At 32.9% G+C, this 16,839-nt stretch overlaps 1 protein-coding gene across 2 annotated transcripts in view; it reads left to right on the top strand.

Moving 5' to 3' along the window:
* Positions 1-16,839, top strand: part of LOC143231627 (beta-1-syntrophin-like) — a 65,888-nt gene that overhangs the window by 29,385 nt on the left and 19,664 nt on the right. For both annotated transcript variants that reach the window (XM_076466164.1, XM_076466165.1), the window contains exon 4: positions 9,366-9,580. In XM_076466164.1, coding sequence (XP_076322279.1) covers positions 9,366-9,580 — 215 coding nt within the window. The remainder of the gene's footprint in view (positions 1-9,365; positions 9,581-16,839) is intronic.

Genomic DNA, 16,839 nt, shown 5'->3' with positions numbered 1-16,839 from the left:
CATAAATGAGCAATCTATAGCAGTAATAAATAATAATAGTTATAATAATAATATAATAATAAACAGCTTAGAGACATTGGTCAGGCCTAGTAGCTGCAAATGATAAAGGGCTCTGTCTACAATCATTACACTCAGTCATTTGAAATAGTTGGCATCTCTGCTACTGTAATGTACTAATGTGTGTTGAATTTGCTGAGATTTGTAACATTTTCAGTTTTCATTTGATTGAGTTTATTATATTTAACATGAATTCACATTTTAATGTTAATATTCCCAGTGTTGATGAGAGTGAAGATTTTCATATAAAACAAATTACCACAGTCTCTGCTGGAACTTCTTTGTCTTGGAATATGTGATGGCCATTGTCCATTGTTGGGTCCATTATGCAGTCAGAACTCTCTGTTCTCATTCCTTTTAAACTCTTTTCCCTTCCCTTATTTCAAGCTTGAAACTGAAGATGACAAATTCAAGCACCATTTTTGAACTACAGGTTTTCATTGGGAACTGTTGTACATAATGAATATCACCTTCAGACTTGTACCTTCCTTCATCCCCATTTCTCATGTATGTAAAGTTACTTGTTTTTCTCCATTCTCTTAACTCTTCCCATTCATGTTTTACATAACCTTTTTCTTTGTATTTCCTCCATCCTTATTCTATCTGCACATGCCACTTCCTTTCAAGTTGAAATTTGCTTACTCATTTTTTGTTTGTTTTGCTAACTGGTCCTCCCTGCATAACTGCCTCTTATTCTCCACTTTTAACTCTTTCAACATGGGGGTAGGCCTTGTGACCAGCAGGCTGAGCAGGCTAACCATTGGCATTTCAACTATTACTGCCAGTCAAAATTATTTATATTACATTGAGAAATGCAGTAGTGAGTGGAGCACACACTCACTAACTCGAGGAAGTTTACAGTTAAAGAAAAGAATCTGAATCTGAGACTAAGATTCTCAGAATGAAACTTTTAATATGCTTTATAGAATGTTCTCCAGTACAATCAACTGATAGAATAACTTTGAATAAACTAATAAAACTATTTTAGTATAACTAAGAAATGTTATTTAAGTGTGCTTTCAATAACATTACTACCTCATTACACTATACAACTCAACTAACTTTTAATCATGTTATTTGATGCAAGGAAAGATGGTAGAAGTTACTTTCAGAGACCTTAGGCAAGAAACATTAGGTAGATTCATCTTTTGAGTTGTCTTGGTAATTATATCAGGCTCGGAGACTCTGCTTTTGAAGGCCTCAACTGGCTATTGAGTTTTAAGATTCTTTCCAAAACTCTTCCACCCACTTTGACTTTTGAGCTTCAAACACAACTTTTTATACAAACGTTTTCTGGTATTCTTATGCTCTTCCAAATAGTGTACACAGCTACCTGCAAGTAGTCTTGACATTTAATTGGTTGTTTTCCCTTGATCATTTTGCATTTCTCTAAACCACAACTATTTGTTCATTGGTTGCAAATAAAGTCAGTGAATTGGCAGCTTTCTTACTTGTATCCATACACATGCTTTTGAAATGGATACTATGTCAAAGTTCCAACTTTTCCTTTTATGGCAACTTTGTGCAAGATGATGTAAATATCTGCTGTAGCTTATTCACTGCTGTGGTGGTGCCAAGCTATGGATAACAATCTTATTTCCTGTCTCTCTAATGAGGCTTTCAAAACCCTTCTCGTGACCTTGATAACATTGTATGTAGTTAACATAAACAAGAACATTTCTCAACATATCTCTCTTTGTGAACATGTATCGTACTTCTCTTTACTGCATATATTTACTCAATATCTGAAGCATTTGAAATTCCAGAAATGCGACAAATGTTTCATTCTGGGACAGACCACATGACTTCTTTGTACTTGTTTAAAGTCTTTGTAGATTTAATACTTCTAACATTCAATATATTGTGTATATCTTCACAAAATTTGACAGTATTTCTCTTATTATGAAGCATAAATATACAAAATTTCATATTTTTATTGAATTATTTTTTACAAAATAAAATAAAATTTTGTCCATAAGTATATTGAGTATTTGTTTTTAAAGTTTCTGTGTGCAAAGTAAATTTTATGTTAAAAATAAAAATACTTTTTCTTATCTCAAAATTTCAAATTTCCTTTGTGTGTAATCCCTAAGACCTCTTAAATACATTATGAACATTTTTTTTCAGTAAAACTTAATGGTTTGTTACTTTCTCAACCCTAACTCAAAAGATTGTAAATCTGACTGATCTTACAACCACTGCCAAAAAAAACAAACTAAATATAATTACCCTTTTATTGCTACAGTGATTTTATGTTGTAATATAAAACTAAGTTTGTTTGTCCTAATTATCTCTAAATTTGTAACAGTGTGCTTCTATTTATAATTAAATGTTCTTGTTTTATTGCACCTTGAACCATGACTAACTTCTGTCTGGGGCTTATAAGTTGTAAATCACTCAGGGAGTGTGCAGCTCATGTTACACTATCGAATTACATTACCCATGAGCTACTACAACCAGTACAAGTAGCTTGTGTGCATGCCTCATGAAACATTTTTAAATTTATTTTACTTAATCTAATCTTAACTAAATTAAAAATATTTTTTACATTTTAGTTGTTTTTATAATTTTATATATAAAGAATAAACATGAAAAACAAGAAATAAAATACCTATCAAATTTTATTTAATTAAATAATGCTCTGAAAAATATAGACTAATAACATACAAAATGTAGCTAAATTCCCTTAGCTCTCAAAACATTTCTGCTTTTATAATTCTGCAACAGCAGTCTTTACAGAGTCATCTAAGTTATTAATTTTCTCACAGGAAAACTGTTTGTACTCTGAGTGGAACTGACATTTAACCATTCAGAACATAACTTTATACAAAATGTCATTTGATAGATGAAAACCTTGTTTTTATTAGTTTTAGGTAATATATAATTAAATGTAAGAGAGAACTAAGAATAAATTATGAAAGTGGATGTGACAGGTGGGTTTGGCAGGAGGGGTTCTGATTTTCTATTTGTAACCAAACAGAGTTTAAGACTATAATCATTGTGGCTTATCTGAGTGATGATGATTTTATAGAATCTAATTTAGTTTAATTTTATACTTTTTCAAGGGGCAGTGGATAAAATAGGGATTGATGACATGCTAAGAAAAATAATACAGGAGAAATTCAGGATTTTTTAAAATATTGCCTTGTAGATTAAAACCTACATACTATTCAGACAGTAAGGTTATGCAGTCTTTCTAAGGTTGTTGTACATCTGTCTTGATTTTTGCCTAGTCCTGAGAGTGACATTTATCAATAGAAATTACATTTAATTAAAATACCTTGAGAGTAAAGTGCTCTAATTAAATTTGGATGTAACTTAGTTTTTTGATATCTTCAGTAATGGATTTATAGAGTACAGCAGTAGTCATAGGGCTAAAGCCAAACTTCCTTTCATTAGGCATCCTGTGCTTTATCTTTCTGCCACGACTGTCTATGCCCTCATTTAGGACTGGTTCTATCTTTTCCTATAAGCCTGTCCTTGCCTCTACCTCCTTTTTCTGGTCCTTTGATTCAAGACACCACTTGCAGAGTGATATTAGTGGCCTCTTACTAGCTACCCCACCTTTGGTTTCCACTATTCTATCTTCACTCTTCCAAGCCCCACCTTTCCCTTCCCAATGCACCATCCCTTCTAATCTAACCTACTATACAACTTTTCATTGGGAAGTGACATTCTTTTAGCTTCGCATGTAGAACTTTTCCGGTTCATTGCCTTTCAAGCCATACCCTCTGATTGTGTAGGTTTTCATTTGTACACCCCTGTTATCCCTCTTTTATGTGCAAAATATCTGGAATTTTGTCTCTATTGTTCTCCTTATCATTATTACCTTCTGAATGATCTGATTTGTAATGTATTACCTTCTCCTTGATGTGTGTATTGTCATGTGGCATTTTCTACTTGTTTCTCCTTTTTCAGATGCCACAAGATATTTTTTTTCACTGGTTCTTCTATTTTCTGTTCTTTCCTTATTTACATACATCACCCATTCTCTTCATTACTTGACTTGAATCTTACAGTGGCTATCTACATTCTTTCCCGAGACCCTTTTAAACCAATAGCAATGTGTTGGCAGGTAAGATGTCAAAGCCAGGAGGAATCATGGATCAAATTCACAATCAGCATCTCTTCTACCACCACTTCCAAAATTATATTGGATAAGATTCTGTAGTTCAGTGAGCAGTATACTTCCCTTCCACTTTTGATCTTGCCCTTCGATGGTGAGAAAGTTGCTGATGCTCAAAGCATTGCCAGTGCTCTCAGTGAGAACTTTTCTCATACTTCTAGCACTTCTGTTTCATCCAACACCTTCTTAGACATTAGACTCAAGCAGAATGATCATCCCTTCCTTTTTTATCAAAGTGATTGTCTCTATGACTATAATTGCCCCTTTACAATGGTGGAAATTAAGCTAGCTCTTCATCACTCTGGCAATACATCAGTCAGATCTGATGATATTCACTATGAGATGTTGCACCATCTCTCTTTTGCCTTTGTTGCTGTTCTTCTGGTTGTTTTTAACCAGATCTCATAGGAGAATGCTTTTTCTACTGCTTGACACCAGTTTGTTGTCCTGCTTTATACTAAACCTTGGAAGGATCCAAAGATTCCTTCAAACTATCTTCCAGTTGTTTTGAAAAGCTGCCTTTGCAAGATCTTAGAGATGATGGTTAATGATTGTGTTGTTTGGTTCCTCGAATCAAGTAACTTCCTTTCACCCATCCACGGGTTTTAACGACCACCTGATTTGACTTGAACCGTCAATCAGAGAAGCATTTCTCAAGCACAAATACATCTTTTTGTATTCATTGATCTTGAGAAGGCTTATGATACTGTGTGGAGTTACTGTATTTTGTGAAACGTTCATTCATGTGGATTACGTGATCATTTACCCACTTTTATCTAGAACTTTTTAATGGACGTGTCAAGTGTATAAGGGCACTGAACATCTTATGTGTCCTCTCCTCTACCTCTTGGGGAGTGGATTGATGTTGTATGCTAAAGATCTGTTGTGCCCTCATTTAATCCAAACTAGACTATGGGTCTGTGGTCTGTGATTCTGCCAGGACCTCAGCCTTAAAGATAGAGGTTGGATCCTGTTCACCATTTGTGACTTTGACTCTGCATGGGGAATTTCCATACTTCTCCAGGCCAGAATTTGTACACTGAGTTTTTTCATGAACATTCTCTACATCTCCACTGCTTGCAGATTTCTTTATGTTTCAAACCTTTGATTTTTAACACAACATCCTACCTAGGGGTTGTGTCTTCCTTCCTCATTGGACTGTGCTTTTTCAGAATAGATGTTCTGCCATTGTTCCTTTTGGCCTTCATATCCAAGCATAGCTCACTGAATTAGGTCTCTCCTTGGATGCCATCACTGTCTCCATTGGTCAGCCCATCCTACCGTGGATTATTACCATCCCCAAATGTGATCATTCTTTGAGTCATCTGAGGAAGGTGGATGTTCTAAATTGGAAGTACTATCTTCTATTTGTCAAACATCCTTTAAACCATCCTTCCATTCCTATTTATATGTATGGTTTAAAATAAGGTAGTTCTGTGGGGTCTGCCATGGTTTGTTGTGGTTCAGTGGTTGCACACAGGATCTCCTCTGTGGAGACTAGGTTCACTGCTTAATTGTACTAGTTATACTGACTTTTTTAGGTCTCTACTGGCCCTGGAATCACTTTATGTTAGTTTTTACCCTGCTCTCATCTATATCCAAAACCAACTGACCCATTTCTCTCTATCATCCATTTCTGTTCAGTTTCTCTGGATACCAGTCTACGTGGGTATTCACAAGAACTATCTCACTGACACCACAGTTAAGTCTGTCTCCTCTGGTGCTGTCACTGTGTCTATCCATATATGTACTACAGTCCTGTACCAAAGGCTCAGCTCCAAACTAATCAACAGTAGACTTGGAGTGAGCAACATTTTAACACGCTTTTCCAGATCAAACCCTCTGTTGCTCTTTTGTCATCTTGTTTCCTTAAGGATCAGGAGGAGGAAGATGTTCTAACAAAGCTACATATCAGTCACAGTTTTTAACTCATCTTTTTCTTTTATGTGGGACAGATGCACCAATGTGTGGCCTTCGTAACACTCAAATCATGATAGTCCACATTATACTATCATGCTTCTGTTACGTCCAGGAGCGATGGAGATTGTTTTAGACATGTTTTTACCATGGGTTTACCCTTGATGTTGGAGAGCATCATTAGTGATGATGATATTGTCAAGCTCACTTGTTTTTAAATTTTTAATGTCCTCTGGCCTTTTTAATTCTATTTAAATTTTTATTTGATATTTGGCCATTGTTTTATATTATTCCTTTTCACACCTTTATATAATTTTACTTTTTTGCTTGTATCCAGTTGTTTGGCACAGATAGGCGAGTTGCTTTTCACCAGTAAATGCCAAACAGTCAACCAGAGTTTGGTGTGAGTCACCCTATACACACACGCTCACGCACGCACACAAAAGTAACGTATCATTCATATACCCTACCCCTCAAACAGACAAGAGCTTGTAGTGATTGATGGTCAAGTAGAGGTTTATTTAAGTATTCATGTTAACATGATTTCAAACAATACCTTCCTCAGTAATCTTTGCACCAGTCCCTCTGCCATCTCAGTATGGGATTCTAGCTGTTTTGTGTGAAGAAATGAGTGTTTGATTTGAAATTCAACACCTTACCTAAAAATATATTCCTGATAGATACCTCTTTATACATTCCCACCTTTATGGTGCACATTTATTTATTGCCTTGTTATGTAATGAGAATTCATGAGTATAAATGTGGAGTCATTTTGCATGGAGTTGTGTTATAAGTGACATTGATGTTTGTTAAAGGGTTTTGCTGCATGATAACATCATCATGCAGTGGCACAAGTATACATGGGATTATGGGAAAGTTTCCACTACACTGAAGGCTTGAAAACATCTTTATATACAAAAGTATTAAACAATATAACACAAGGAGTAAGTGGGAACAGTTTCTAAGAAACTCAATTTTTCCATACATAGTTCATTCTGTTAAAGTTAATAATCTCTTAATTACCAGGTAGAGTTAATAATAACTTGGTTATCCATGTGTTGCTATTTTGTTGATTGTGGCTGTGATGTAGTTTTACTAGAGTGCAACTGTTGCAAAATATATAATGATTTGAACAGCATAAAGATAGTCTGTCTCTGCAAAGTGTAGCCATATGTTGAGCGATGTCTCAGCATGAGGAATGGGATCCATGGCAGCAAGAAATATTGGTAACAGGCTATTTCTACAAGTGCAGACTCCTGTTGCGATAGGCATTTGGTACTATAGAGGGCTAAATGTTAGTGTTTTTATTACATAGGTAAGACATATCTGTTTGGTTACTTTGATAAATAATATTGATTTGAATGTTTAATATATTTAGTTTCATTACTTTTTAATGCAATATTATAATTAGAAAGATTGGTTTGTATTGTTGGTTTAGTATAAAATCTTTAGGCCAATGAACATAAAGAAAAAATATGCATTTAGTATTGTTAGACTCAACCACTTATTTGAGTAGAGCTTTGAAAGATGAAAATAAGAAAAGGGAAAATAAAAATAAAAAACTTTTTTAGCATTTATTAGGGAAATTGTGAACATATGAAATTAGCTTAAATACTAGCTGGTCAAAAGTTTAAGACCATACTGAAATGAAGCGTTAATTGGTAAACACATAACGAAATTTAGTCATTTGTATTCAAGCATTACCCTTGTCACCATCTCCCACTGACATCTCCTGTGCTACATAAAAGGTTAACAGAGTTTGAACATGGCAGAATTGTCAAACTGCAAAAGCAAGGTCTCTCTCAACGTGCCATCGCTGGTGAGATTGGGCATAGTAAAACTACTGTTGCAAATCTCTTAAAAGACCCTGAGGGATACGGAAGGAGAATTTCAAGTGGTTGTCCCAAGAAAATTTTGCCGGCATTGAGCAGGAGGATTCAACGGGTTGTCCAGCAAGACATCAGCCGATCGTCGAACCAGATTAAGGCCCTTATGGATGCAGAATGCAGCTCAAGAACAATAAGACGGCATCTACGAGAGAAAGGCTTTAAAACCCGTAAACGTCTTCAAAGGCCACGCCTCATTTCACATCACAAAAAGCTCAGTTAAACTTTGCTGAGAAGCAACAAACATTGAACGTAGAAGAGTGGACAAAGGTTTTGTTCTCTGATGAGAAATAATTTAACTTGGATGGTCCAGATGGCTTCCAATGTTACTGGTACAATATGGATATCCCACTGGAGACATTTTCTACACGACACATTGGAGGAGATTCAATCATGATCTGGGGTACTTTCTCCTTCCATGGAACAATGCAGCTTCAGGTTATAGAGGGGCATCAAACAGCAGCTGGCTACATTGGCATGTTGGAGAGAGCATCCTTATTGACTGAAGGCCCTCACTTGTGTGGAAATGACTGGATCTTTCAGCAGGACAACACTGCAACCAACAATGACTGCAGGACAAAGGACTTTTTCATGGCGAATAATGTGATTCTTTTGGAACATCCAGTGTGTTCACCTGAACTGAAACCCATTGAAAATGTTTTGGGGTGGATAGTAAGGGAAGTCTATAGAAATGGACCTCAATTCCAAACAGTGCATGATCTTCATGAAGCCATATTCACCATTTGGAATAACATTCCAGCCAGCCTTCTACAAACGGTTATATCGATCATGTCAAAGCAACTGTTTGCAGCTATTCACAATGACGGCCATGCAACTCACTACTGAGACCTCTTGTTGGGCATTTCCTACCCTGTTTAGGACTTTTTTTTGGTATGGTATGGTTACACAAAATGCATATTTTTTCTTTATGTTCATTGGCCTTAAGATTTTTGTCCAGCAGTGTATCTAGGACAAACTTGTACCTCCTAAGCTGGCCAAAGCACAAAATACTATTCAATTTACAGCCAAGAATATTGTTAACAATGAGGATACCGACAGATGAAATAATACAGTTAATATGTATATATAGTTTGATTCATAAGCTAGATCAAACTACACATACTAAGCTGTATATATAGTTTGATCTAGTTTATGAATCAAATTATATATACAGCTTAGTATGTGTAGACACTGCATCCAGAGATCTAGTGCTCAATTTTGCTAGTTGTTAGTGGTTCTTCTTATTCCATTTATGCTTGTCACTATATTTAAAATTTCTATGGATCTCACTTTTATTCACTCACATGTAGGTAAGTTTTCTGTTGGAATAAAAAAAAAAAAAGGTGTTGCTGTATTTCTAACACATTTTGCTAATACAGATTGGTTCGTTCAAGCTCAACTCTAAGCCATCCAGGAAACATATCAATACCAGGTATTACAGATGTCACAAGCTTCACGCTTAGGATCGGTACAAGACAAGGAGTTAATTGTAGAGTCTTGAGAGTGGAAACACACAGGGATCTTGCCACGTGGGTTCGACATTTAGTTCAGGGTGCACACAATGCTGTTCTAGCAATGAAGGAAGCCCGATTTTGTAAGTACAAAAATTTTCTTTTATTAAATTAAGTTACCTTTTGAAAAAGGAAAAAAGAACATATGTTATAACTGCTTTTTACTTAAGTAAGTAATGGAGACACTTGAAATATTTACTTTGAGAACTACCACTATGAAAATCTTTTTCTTAGTGAAAAACAACAAAGGTATATTTGAAGCTCTTTATTTTTTAATTGTAATTCAAATGTAGTTTTATTATATTTTTGTTCTTGGTGTGTGTATGTATATTTAAAGGAAAGAATTTCAGTTTTCACTTTCTGATATTACTATGAATGTTGTCAAATTCATGATGACAAGGAACCCACTTGAAGTAAAAATGTATTCTAAAGATGACTGATACAGGTAAACTTTTAATTTAAACAAATAAATATTATTCAATGTTTTAAAAATAACTACGGATCTGCAGGGAGTCAGAACCCCCTCTGATTTATTTTTAGAGATCATTAAAAAAAGATATTGATAATAAAGAGAAATAATAAATGTCACTTTATTTTAACTAAAGCTTTAATAACCATACCATCCATCTTTAGAATGTTGTCAGATACATCACTAGTGCTTATTTATGAAAGCAGTTTTGTCTGGTAAGAATGGGGAAATGAATGGCATATTTTGCTTTTTTTTCAACTTTAAATATGTTTTAAGTGTTTTATTGATAGCAGAGATGCCAACCATTACGACTTGAGCGTAATCATTATGATTTTGGTGTATACATTATGACTATACACTAATACAGACAAATATTGACTTGTTGCAACTCCCAAATTATTATATATTAAATAGGCCTATACAATAAAGTGATAAATTTTTCCCCCAAGGCTTGAAAAGAAAATTTCTAGTGATATACAAATAAATTTTGGTAATAAATAAGACATAGTCCAAATGGCTACTTGCTATTATCATGTTTGTGCTTGAAATAATAAAAAAATATTTGTATCTTTGACGTCTACCAACAGTTTGAGTGCGGTACTTCTCTATACTGGGTACATGGGGGAATCCATAGTTACATCATCAGTACTTGTCAGCCAATCAGCGCTCGTGTAGATGGGTATTTCTCGTTTTCTAAGTGGCATAGAAACACCAATGCGATCGTTCACAAGATGGAAGAAAAGAGGCCTCATTCACCAGATTGTCTTGTTTCTGGCAAATCTAAAAGGACTAAAACTGTGAAAGGGCTCTGTCTACAATCATTACGCTCAGTCATTTGAAATAGTTGGCATCTCTGTAATAGTTGTTTGAATCTGTTAAAATTGGGATTTAAATGTTTTGCACATTTTGTGATTATGTTTTAGTAAAAAACATTTGTTGAGCTAAACAAATTTACAAATAGTGTTTTGTAAGCACCTAACTTCTGTTTACATTTACTTATGACATCTTAAAATCACTGTCAAGATATGCTATTGAATCAAGAGGTAATATCTCAACATCTCATCCTCCAACTTTACTTGTGCTTTATGTATCATTAACTTGTACTTTTAAATTTTCATACTATTCAATTCTACTATTAAAAAATGGTAATATGTAAACTTTATCATAACTTTGTATGTTTGAATATTCTTGAATGAGAAATATTTATATTTCAGCAGTCTTATATGCTCTTTATATAACTTACTTTATAAAATTTCTGTCTTAAGTTGTTACATTAATGTTTCATGTTCATGTTTCATGTATGTATGAAATTTGCATGTGGTCATAGGTTAAGTTCATCATTTTAATTTCTAATTGTACTAGTGTCTAGTGGTTCTTTTCTATTTGGTGAAAATTAATATTGAATTTACTGAGCTTTATTATACATATCAGGTGGTGGTGCTGTCACATTTAACATATTTATGTATGCTTTCTTTTGTTGCTGTAAATGGGTAGCCAATGTTTTAAGTTTTCCGAGATTCTTGTATTATAGCTGAGTGATTTAATCAGTTGCCTATTAGCCGTGATTACATAGATTAATGACATATAAACTAAATGATTTATTGAAGTTGTAATTGATTACGATTAATCAATTAATTCAAATTACATTACAATTAATGTCACAAAGTAATAAACTAAGAAACATTAGTGTTTCATGATTATATTTTTAATTATTCTGACATTCAATTAATTGAAATTAAATTAATTATCAAGAAAATAATTTACTAATTAAAGTTAGGGTTTTAGATCATTTGCTATTACATATTGTTCTGAATATCCAAATATTTGAAATATTGTCATTATGTTTATTAGTTTTTAAATACAATACCCTATACTGTATTCTTTAATGTTGTATAACTAGGCATGGATGTAGGGAAAGGATCCAAGACAGTCAAAACTCCCACCCATTCAGTCTGTTGTTTTCAGAAATGAATAACTATCAGTTAATGTTTTAAAAGCAATCACATATCTACAGGGAGTTTGAACCCTCTCTATTTTATTTTTAGAAATTATTAAAGAAATAGATATTGATAACAAAGAAAAATATTAAATGTCAGTGTTTTATTTTATTAATTACTGTAAAGGCTTGTAATTACTATTTTGGGAAAACAACTTAAAAATAGAACAAAATAATTGTAATAATATCAAGGATTTATTAAACATTTCAGAATCTTCAAAATTCCATCTTTGGTAATTTATAGATAGAAAACAAACAGTTATAATTACAACAGAAGTATGGTATAGTTTGTAATACACAAGAAGTATAAAAATGTAGTATAAAAAGTATAATGGGGAAATTAAAAATATGTAGCATAAATGAAATATTTAGGTTAAAATTAATTTAAATCAGTTATTTCATTTGTGCTGCATTTTATTTTATTTTTGTTGAACAATTTTTATTATGCTATTTTTTATTTCTTGTGTATTACAAGTGATATTACTGTTGTAATTACAGTTATACATGTCTTATACTTCAAGGTTGTTGACCTTCAAATCATTATAACTAAATTTGTTTATTTCTAGGATACTTAGGCCCGGCATGGTCAAGTGGTTAAGGCACTCAACTCATAATTCAAGGGTCGTGGGTTCAAATCCCCGTTACACCAAACATGCTCTTTTAGTTGTAGGGGCATTATAGTGTGACAGCCAATCTCACTATTCATTGGTAAAAGAGTTGGCAGTGCGTAGTGATGACTAGCTGCTTTTCCTCTAGTCTTACAATACTAAATTAGGAATGGCTAGCGCAAGATAGCTCTTGAGTAGCCTTGTGGGAAATTCAAAACAAAACATACAAGATCTTGGCATTGGTCTGAGTAAAGCCATAACCACAACTGCAACATGTGATTCAATAAATTTATTTATTTCCAGAATACTTACACAATTGGGGTTAGCCTCACAAGTCACCAGCTCAAGGAAGTTTATGTAAAAAAATAAATAATTCACTCAGTAATTGTGATTCTAGCCTGAACTTAACTAATTTGCATGTAACTATAACATGTTGCTTGTTTTGCACATGTTAGTAAAACCATTCTTTGAGTTTGTGTCTTTTTTAAGACAACTGCTATATTTCTTAGATATGCCTAGTATCCTTTAGCATAGGTATTTGCCTTGTATAGTTTCTCATCCATCTTTTGAGAGCTGTGAGAAACTTATCAGTGATAAATTGAGCCTCGTATTTTTTTCTGTCTAGCACTTATATCCTGGGATTTTACTTCTAATTAAACATGTGTCCTTGATCTGAGATTTCATCTAACACACTTGTTGCTATTGGTGCTGAAGTTCCTCATTATTTTATTTGGTTACTTAAAACATGTTGTAGTTTCCTGTAAATTTCAGTTTGATAGGGGCATTACCAATCGATTTTACAGAAAAATTATGAAACAGTCTAAAACATTCATCAAATAAGTAATTGTTTCACTCTCCCCTTTTAGAAAAAACATTGTTATATGAAAATAGTTTCACTGCAAAACTATCATGTTCACATGACTACCTTAATTTCTTGTAACATTTACATTATTTCCTTAATACTCAGTTTACATTTTCAGTTACTTATTTTTTCTTTATTACTATATATCATTTATTTATTATTTTTCACTTCATATGGGATAACTTGTACAACTATATAAGTGCAGAAAAAATCTTAAAATCATAACTCGTAATCCATGGACAAGTATTTTACCTTGCAGTACACTCACATATTTAATGTAAGATAAACCATTTATAAAATCCATAATATCTGTTTCTTTCAATTAATTAAATTAAAATTTTTATTTTATTGTTCCAATAAGCAGTATTGGTATCCTTATTTAATATCTTACATGTATTCATATTGTATGTCATTAGCAGAAACCCAGTTGCTTTGAGCGTATGTTTGGTCAGGATCTTGCAGAGCTGAACAGTGTACTTTTTTGTCACAAAATTAAACTTGACTTCTTATAATTGTGCCTCTGTATTTCTTGTTTGTTCAAGGCTTTTCGATAGATCTTGCCTCACAACTTTGTGAGCAAATCTATCTCTTTCTTCTCTTTCTTGCTGTAGTTTGTGTCCTGACATTTTATTTTCTTACTCACTCAAAGTTTCAGACTTTCTTTATGATAAGTCACTTTTTTGTTTGGTAATTTTAGGCATCACAGTTTGTTTTTAATCACTTTGCTAATACTGAAGTGAAAAATACCTCTGTAACTTGTAAAGACGTGTTACTACAAAATTCCCACAAATTTATAATGCAGCAAACTCCGTATGAAGAACTTGCAATTCCTTCAGTCACAGAACAGTTCGATACATTGCATACACTTAAATTCTCCAGCAGAAAAAGTCACTTTGCTTGAAATATCACTATGCTTCTCATCTGATAGTTTTTTAATGTCTTTTATCATGTTTTCCCAAAATAACCATATACTTATTTAACTTTGTGTTTTTTTGCAAATGCTATGCTGTCAATGGAGTGTCATGAGTTTGGTTTTCAGACTGTGTGGTACTACTGTTTGTGATATTATGTATATATTTCCTTTACTCTCTACCTTTCATATGTTTGGTATAATCTTTCTACAATACTTTATTTATAAATTTGTTTACTATAGCACCTTTATTTTGCTTATTAATAATGTTGTCAAGTCTTGTACAATTTCATAAGTATCTTCACTATCAGTTATTTTGTCTTATCTTTTTAATCACCTGTTTTACATTATTCTCTGTATTTCCTAGTCTAATTCTTCTTAATCCATCAGTATTAGAGCATTTTCTACCTGATCTGTGTGTAACCTTAAATTTATCATTGAGTTGTAGTAATGACCATTTCGCTAACCTTGTTTGATGATGGATCCTTCAAAATCATTAGCCATCTTAGGGGCAAATGATCTGTAATAATGGTAATTTCTACCATATAGGTAATGGTTAAATGTTTTAATGCTACGCACTAATGCTAAATACTCTTGTTGTGTTACTGAGTAATTTATTTTGGCTTCTCCTAATCGTTTACTTGGATGAGTTATGGGATGTTCTTTCCCACTTGTGTAAAACTATGATAATACTGCAGATATGATTAAACCTGAAACATTTGTTCTTAAATTAAACTCTTTACTGAAATCAAGGTGATTCGAAATCAATGTCTTTAACAATGTATGTCGTAATTTTTCAAATGTTCCTTCTCTTTTCTCTCTCCACTGGAAACCTATGTCTTTCTTAAATAATTCTGTCAAAGATCTTGTTAGCTTTACAAAATATGGAATACATTTCTTATAAAATCTTTTAAGTCCCAAATATTCATGGATATTTTTTTACTGTTTTTAATACTGAGTAGTTCTCACATACTTTTAATTCCCTTGGGTCAAGTTTTACACTATATGCAGTTACCATTTGATGTAAATAGTCTACTTCCTCTCAAAAACTGGCATTTACTTAGGTTGAACTTTAAGTTCCCCTTTATTAATCTATGAAGCATATCAATTCACCTCTCTTAAGTGTTCTTCAAAACTTGCAGCATTTACTGTGAAAGTCCAGCTCACATAACATTCTGATTCTTGTAATTGTGGTAATACCACATCCATTAACCTTCTTGTTATGGAGGGATTAAGGAGTGTATGGTACAATGTTTTAGTTATTTTCAAAACTTGATTAATCAACTTTATTATCAATGTATGTCAATAAAACTGACATAAAAATGAAGCTTATAACTCAAATTTTAATATTATATAGGTTTTAAATTCTTAAACAGAAAGATAATATTTGAAACATGCTAAATGTCCTGTCTGGGTTTCTCATGTGGTGCCTCCTCTTATCTTATTGCTTAGTTTATATTCTGTTACATCTATAATACATAGTTTATAGAGATTAATGAATCAGAAACTTAAATTTCAAACACTGACTACATAAAATACAAAATAAGAAGCTTCTACCTTTTTGACTTGCTGAAATATATCTATTTAGCAAACCTACCAGAGTAGCCTTTCACATTATTCTTTTGAAACCACTTATTTACTCACTTTGTAAGTATGCATTTATGACCAATAGGAGGAGCACATTCCAATCTACATAAATCTGACAATTTTTAATTTGCTTAAAGAGTAAACATGTAATTTGATTAGAAATAGTGAAGTCTTGTACACAAGTCATTGCTCTGAACAGAAACGAGATGCTTGTTTTTAACTAACTTATTTTCATAGCCAAATAAATTACAGAGGATTTATGTGTAATATTATAGTAAGTTTTTGGGCTTTCTAAAATGCATATTTGAAATCTAAGAAAATTTTGTCTTTCTCCTTCTCCTCCATTTGAGAGAAAAAAGAAGGTTTATCAAGTGCAACATGAGTACAAATCAACTTTGTAGCATCTTAAGTAATATAAGTCATTGTTTTCTTTTCTTTATTATTCATTGTGCTAAGTTTTAAGAAAAATAACTAAGTGTTTATGAATAAATAGTAATAATATATATTTATATCAGGTCACCCCTTAAGTAATGTCTGATTATAGGTTCAGAAAAAGAGAAGGGATTTCAAATGCTTTTAATGTTATTTAATCAGTAATGTGTGTTCCATTATTATTAATTACTTCCTGCCAATGATTCACAAGCTTCTGAATGCCACTTCTATAAAATTTTTGGGGTTTGGAGGAAAAGAATGTAGAGAAGGTAGTTTTGACATCTTCATGTGTTCCAAGCTCTTTTCCATCAAGATAGTTCTGTAGACTTAGGAATAGATGATAATCAGATGGGGCAAGGTTTGGAGAATAAGGAGGATATGGATGTTTTCCCAAGTCTAGCTCTTCAGTCTTTCCAGATGTGATTCTTGGTGCATGGGGCCATGCATTATACGATTGATCAAAGCAGGCTTATTTCTT

This window comes from Tachypleus tridentatus, chromosome 11, assembly GCF_004210375.1.
Source record: "Tachypleus tridentatus isolate NWPU-2018 chromosome 11, ASM421037v1, whole genome shotgun sequence".
NCBI classification, from domain to species: Eukaryota; Metazoa; Arthropoda; class Merostomata; order Xiphosura; family Limulidae; genus Tachypleus; species Tachypleus tridentatus.
Note: the sequence above shows the minus strand (reverse complement) of the source record. Positions and strands in the feature narration are given on the sequence as shown.